A 5,941-nucleotide genomic window follows, 5' to 3' on the forward strand; every position below is an offset into this window, starting at 1 on the left:
GACGAGTTCTACATATTGAATTGTTCAGATTATCAAAATGGGACTTATGGTGAGCCCTACGAGCCGAACAATACCGTTCAATCCGATCTCAGATTGCAGGCAAATTGCATTCAAAAAAAATATCTTCCACATTTTTTTTATATAATTATCATGTGTTCTTTAACAATTCTAATTCATATAACACTTTAACTAGTTTTATCAATCATTTGTTAGATATAATTATAATGTATTTTTTTAGAATAATGTTTGGTAACTCAGGACTTTTCCCCTCCGAATCCCCCTAATGCCCAAAACGATTAGGTTTTTTTTTTTTTTTTTTTTTCATTTTTTTCCTCCATTTTCAGTCTGAAACTAAAACGCAGGGGGAAGAGGGAGAGGGAGAGAGAGAGAAAGAGAGAAGAAGAAGGAAGAAGAGGGCTGCGAGCCTCGCCGCCCGCCGTTGTCGCCTCACCGCCAGCTCGTCGCAGCGGCAGCAGCAGCTCCAGCTCCGACCGCCTCTCCGCCTCCGCCTCCTCCTCCTCCTCCTCGCCTCCTCCTCCCCCGAATATTATGCCCCCTCTAGTCCCTCCTCCTCCTCCCCCTCCCCCTCCCCCTCCAGTCCCTCCTCCTCCTTCTCCCTCTTCCTCCTTTTTCTTCTTGGTTCTGATCTGCAAAAAAAAAAAAAAAAAAAAACGAACCAAAAACGGCATCGTTTTTGGTTCGTGGAATTCGGGGGAAGGGATTTCGAGTTACGTAGCATCACTGTTTTTTTTACTATTTTAAGTCATATAACACTTTATCTAATTGTTATCAATCATTTATTGTATTGACTAATGATATTGTCGTTTCTTTTATGAGCCACATGATCACAATTTACGTGCACTAGAAGATGCCAAATTATACTTTTTACTCTCCAACTTTTATTTAAATTCCATTTTAGTCTCTATTTCAACTTCTACTTAAATTTTAAACAGTGAGGTGATGAGAAGACCTCGGTAAAACAAGAGTTGAAATTTAACAGTTAATTGTTGTAATTAGAAAATGAGGACCAAAATAAATTTCTGCTAAAAGTCCAAATGTTAAAATATAATGAGAAATGTTAGAGATCATGAAAATTTTGTCATGAAAAGGATCATGAAAAATTTGTGACCTTTAGATTACCTTGATTAGTGTGTAGTGCTTTATTGTAAGTGTAATCCAAAGGTCACAAATCTTTCATGACCATTTTCATGAAAGACTTTTCATGATACCTAGCATTACTGAAATATAATTTACCCGAAATTAATGTGTACGGACACCAAACTATTGTCTGGCACCGTTGAAAATGTAAATAATAAGTTTATTCTTATCTTTAACTGCTTAAATTTTAGACGAGTTAGTTATCTAACACACACAAACAAACAAACCAAAAAATAAAAATAAAAATAATAATTAACATAGTATCAGAGTAAGACAAAAGACATGAGTGGGTGGAGACAACGGTAAATTAAAAGTTAAATGGGTTGCATAAGTAAATGTCTATAGAGCACATGTTCTGAAAAATTCAGCTCAAAGATAACCTATTTAAATATGGTGAAGAGCTAGTCTGCAGGGGAAACCAATGTAACATCACTTTCATAAATGGACATTAGGTGACCAGAAAGCTTGTTTTAGATTCAATAATGGGGATGAGATTGGACTTGCAACGAAGACTTTTAATTCCTCTTTATATCTTCCAATATTAAATCATATCATGCAATTAGGAAAAAGACCCACCAACTAATTCTTTCGCATTGTCAAAGAACATATTAGAACCTAATAATTTTTTCCTATTTTGTTCATACAAATAATATTACATTTGGTTCCTACTCTAATAATACATCAACTTTATTCATATATCTTCCTCATCAGTAATATCTCCTTCCCATTGTTGCAATTAGCTTTGGAGTTAGGAGAGAATAGCTAGGTAATTGAATCGTCATGCAATAATGTTACGTGCACAGAAAAAATACAGAAAAACGAATTCAAGTCACACATTGACTTTGACTTCTTTGTATATTTTTTTCTGTGCAATAGCGTTATATCTTGTTGAATCGTTCATGTCCACAGAGGCTCCCACATGTTCTCATCTAGCAAGGTCGGATTATTGACATGGAAGCTGATCATTTGAGGATTGTTGATCATGAAGTTGTCGAAAGATTGTTGTTGTTGTTGAGGCGGGGCTGCTTGTGGAGATTGACCCATTTCCATGCAAATAAAGGTCACTAGGTTTTCTTGCTGGCATTGCATGTTGATGAGCTCGGCTTGTGCCTTTGCTAGTTGGGCTTGGAGATCACCAACTTGCTTTTGGAGATGACAGATTGCCCCAGCACATCCATAAACCGGATCCCGGAGCCTGGCATTGGCCTCGTATACCATGCTGCTCACTGCATCTGCTCTTTGAGACTCTGGAAGTTCCTGAAAAGTCATAGAAGTTTTGATCAAAGACTGGTATATGAAATTAAATTTCTAATATTTGAGAAGTTTAAAAATATTGATAGAATTAACTTGCCAAGAAGAGGAAAAGAAAGAAAGAAAGATTCAAGAGGCAATCAAACTATTTATGGTTTGTATGTTTGTGTTATGAGGAATATGAATTTTCAATTATTTTGACTATCTCCCTTGCAAAATAAAAAATATTATGTACTAAGAAAAATATTCAAAATTTGAATTTATGATGTAAATTAATTTAAACTTGATTTGGTTTTTAGGTCACATTCAGAATGGTTTTGATAAGCATATTTAAAATTCTATAATTTTTAAAAATGTTTTTTTTTGAATAAATAATATTGTTGTTTAAAAAGTAGTAGACAAATTAGACTTTTGTAAAAGCCTTGAGAGCTGTTGGGTAAAAAAAAATAAGAGAAGAGTCAATGGAGCCCAAACCAAAGTCCAAAAAGGAATTTTATTTGGTCACCAAACAAAATAAATTGTGAGAGTGTGACACTTGGGGTGGTTTGGTAAAATTATTGGTTAATGCTCCTAAGTAATATTTTACATCAATCACTAATTATTATCGAATCTAGTTTTATTCACTCACTTGTTAGATTATAGTGATTGATTAAAACTGGAATATTCACCATTTTAAATGAGCTCACGCTACCATTTTAACCAATTATATTTGAGAATTTTGTTCACCTGAGAATTTTATTCACTCAACTCATATCTAATGATATATCATATCAACATGCCAGCCTCCATGCATTACACTAATCTTTTCAGTCATCCTAATTAACAAATAAATAAAATAAAAATTTATCTTAAATAAATCTAACTGTCAATTAAATTTGAGTCTCAATCACTAAGTTCTATTGTAAAAATAAAACTTACTTTTTCCCTATTGTTAAGAAATTTAATTTCCCTTTTCCTCTGACCTGCAACAAAATGTGAACGCTTGAACTATACAACCACCACTAACTTATTACAATCAGTAATACTGTATACAAAGAATTTTCATAGAATTGGCCACACTTCACCCCCCCAAAAAAAAAAAAAAAAAAAACTTTGTTGAAATTATTTGATATTCTTGAGGCAATGTCCCAATGAATCCAAAAGACACTTGATAATGTAAGGCCCATCATAAATATAGGACTCACGCAATTGTGTGAAATGAGTATTGACACTGAGTACAACAATGACATTATTTTTATTTCTAAGGCCATGTTTGTTTGGACGGACTGGATTAGTGTTCCCATGACTAATAGTCTTAGGATTACGAATCCGTTAGATTATGTATCCTATCTTAACTAATAGTCAAGTTTAAAATAATTAGTCCGTACTTCAATTGTTTAATCAAATATCGGATTAATAATTTTATTGAATTATTAGTCCAATCCTAAGTTCATGTCCATCCAAACAAACATAACCTATCTTAATTATGTACTCACTATAATGGTAATGTAATTATTATTATTATTATTATTATTATTATTTCTTTTTTTTGTAAAATTGACATCTGCATTCATTGATGTGGCTCCTGAAGCCGCCACAAACGAACACCACACAACTTTTCCTAGTCAAGAATGCTATTCTCTAGCTAAACTTGAAATAACTACTCTCCATATACTCAAACCTAAGTTATGCTCTAAGCTATGGGCTCAAATATCAATGCTCATGAAAATCAGCTCAAATCTTGGTGCATGGGAAAGAAAAGAAAGGCGATAAAAATATGCGATATGTCAGTCACACTTTATTTAAGTATCTGAGAACTCCAAATTAGTAGTACCTGCAAGAACTTGATAATGTTGCTGGCGCCAAACACGCGGTGAGCGGTGGTGAACTTGAGGGGATCGGTGGGGGGAAAGTACGGCGCCAACACGCATTTCTCCGCGCACCGCCGCCTAAGGATCTTGCACGCGGCACAAGGACTAACAACCACCTGATGAGATGGTGGAGGAGGAGGAGAAGATGACGATGAAGGTGAGAGAGAGTGTGGAGGAGATGATGAACTAATGGTTGTTGTTGTTGTGTCACTGGTCTCCATCTTAAGAGAGAGAGAGAGAGAGAGAGAAAGGATTTGGAAGTGGGGGGAGGAAGAATTTGGGGGTGGTTGTGGTGGTGGTGACTTGAGGTGGAGACCAATGTCTCTCGGTGTATTTATAGAGGAATATGATGTCAGATTGGAAAATATGACGTCTATCTCTTCCAATAAAAAATAATAGTGTAGAGTGGCTGCGGTAGATTTCAGTTTTCTTTTTGGGACCTGTTTGGTTTCGTTGATAACGTTTTTGATGTTTGGATTCTTGTGTGAAAGTTCGCTAGTTTGAAATTTTGATTTTCTAAATTTCAGTTGTATATTTAGACTTTTAGAAGTACTTGGAGATTTTAAAAGAAAAAAATTAAAATGAAATACATGTAATGGTCATGGAAAGTTCTAATATATATATATACTTGTGCATATGAAAAGGAAATTATGTGCTTTCGAATGAACTTGTCATTTATAATCCCCCCAGTTTTCTTTTTGGGACCTGTTTGGTTTCGTTGATAACGTTTTTGATGTTTGGATTCTTGTGTGAAAGTTCGCTAGACAATACATTTTGTCACATAGACAATGGCACCATATCTTTATTTTTAAATCTTTATCTTTCTGTTTCAATGCACTTCTTACTCTTAAATTATGCATTGATATTCATGTTTTTAAATTTTTTGATATAATTTAATGGTTGAAAATGTACCCCCCTTTCCTTACCTCCTTGTCTTATGTATTACAATACATTTTGTCACATAGACAATGGTACCATATCTTTATTTTTAAATCTTTATCTTTCTGTTTCAATGCACTTCTTACTCTTAAATCATGCATTGATATTCATGTTTTTAAATTTTTTGATATAATTTAATGGTTGAAAATGTACAAATGACATAGATTTAGAGATAAAATTCTTGACATGAGTTTCTTTTTGCCCTTTTGTCATTTTTGTTTCCCTTAGTCTTGAAGATATAAACTTGATGTTCATTTCTATAATTAGAATGATTTAGACTTTATTTTATTCATGAATTTGATATAAATTTAAAAAGAAAAAGGAAATTTATGAGACAAATATAAATGAAATGAACGCAGATCCTCTCCAGTCCAAAATCTGGACTGGAGGGCGATATTTGGGCCTGTAGGACTCATCACAGGTTTCGTTTCGATGATCCGAACCGTTCATTTTGTTGAACACTTCGTGTATCATAACCTATTTAATTTACAGCATTTGTCACAAAAAAGATGAATGATAATTGCGTTTTGAAAAATAAATCATATATTTTTTGGTGACAAACTAAATAAATTGAACAGTTATAATTATTTTATCGATCTATATTTTTTTGTGAATGAAATACACTAAGTATATGACAAAATAAACAGTTCGGATCATTAAAATGGGACTAGTGCTGGGCTCCACGAGCCTAAACAGTGTCTTTCAGTCTAGATTTTTGATTGGAGAGGATCCTTCTCCAAAAG

General features: G+C 33.8%; 1 protein-coding gene across 1 annotated transcript; it reads right to left on the reverse strand.

Moving 5' to 3' along the window:
* Nucleotides 1-1,766: 1,766 nt before the first annotated feature.
* Nucleotides 1,767-4,907, reverse strand: LOC114258117 (LOB domain-containing protein 1). Its single transcript, XM_028197978.2, has 2 exons — nt 4,223-4,907; nt 1,767-2,415 (listed from the first exon to the last, which is right to left on the reverse strand). Exons 1-2 carry the CDS (start codon nt 4,478-4,480, stop codon nt 2,056-2,058), a joined length of 618 nt encoding a protein of 205 aa, XP_028053779.1. The 5' UTR covers nt 4,481-4,907; the 3' UTR covers nt 1,767-2,055.
* Nucleotides 4,908-5,941: the final 1,034 nt, after the last annotated feature.

This window comes from Camellia sinensis, chromosome 3, assembly GCF_055761805.1.
Source record: "Camellia sinensis isolate YWXY chromosome 3, ASM5576180v1, whole genome shotgun sequence".
NCBI lineage: Eukaryota > Viridiplantae > Streptophyta > Magnoliopsida > Ericales > Theaceae > Camellia > Camellia sinensis.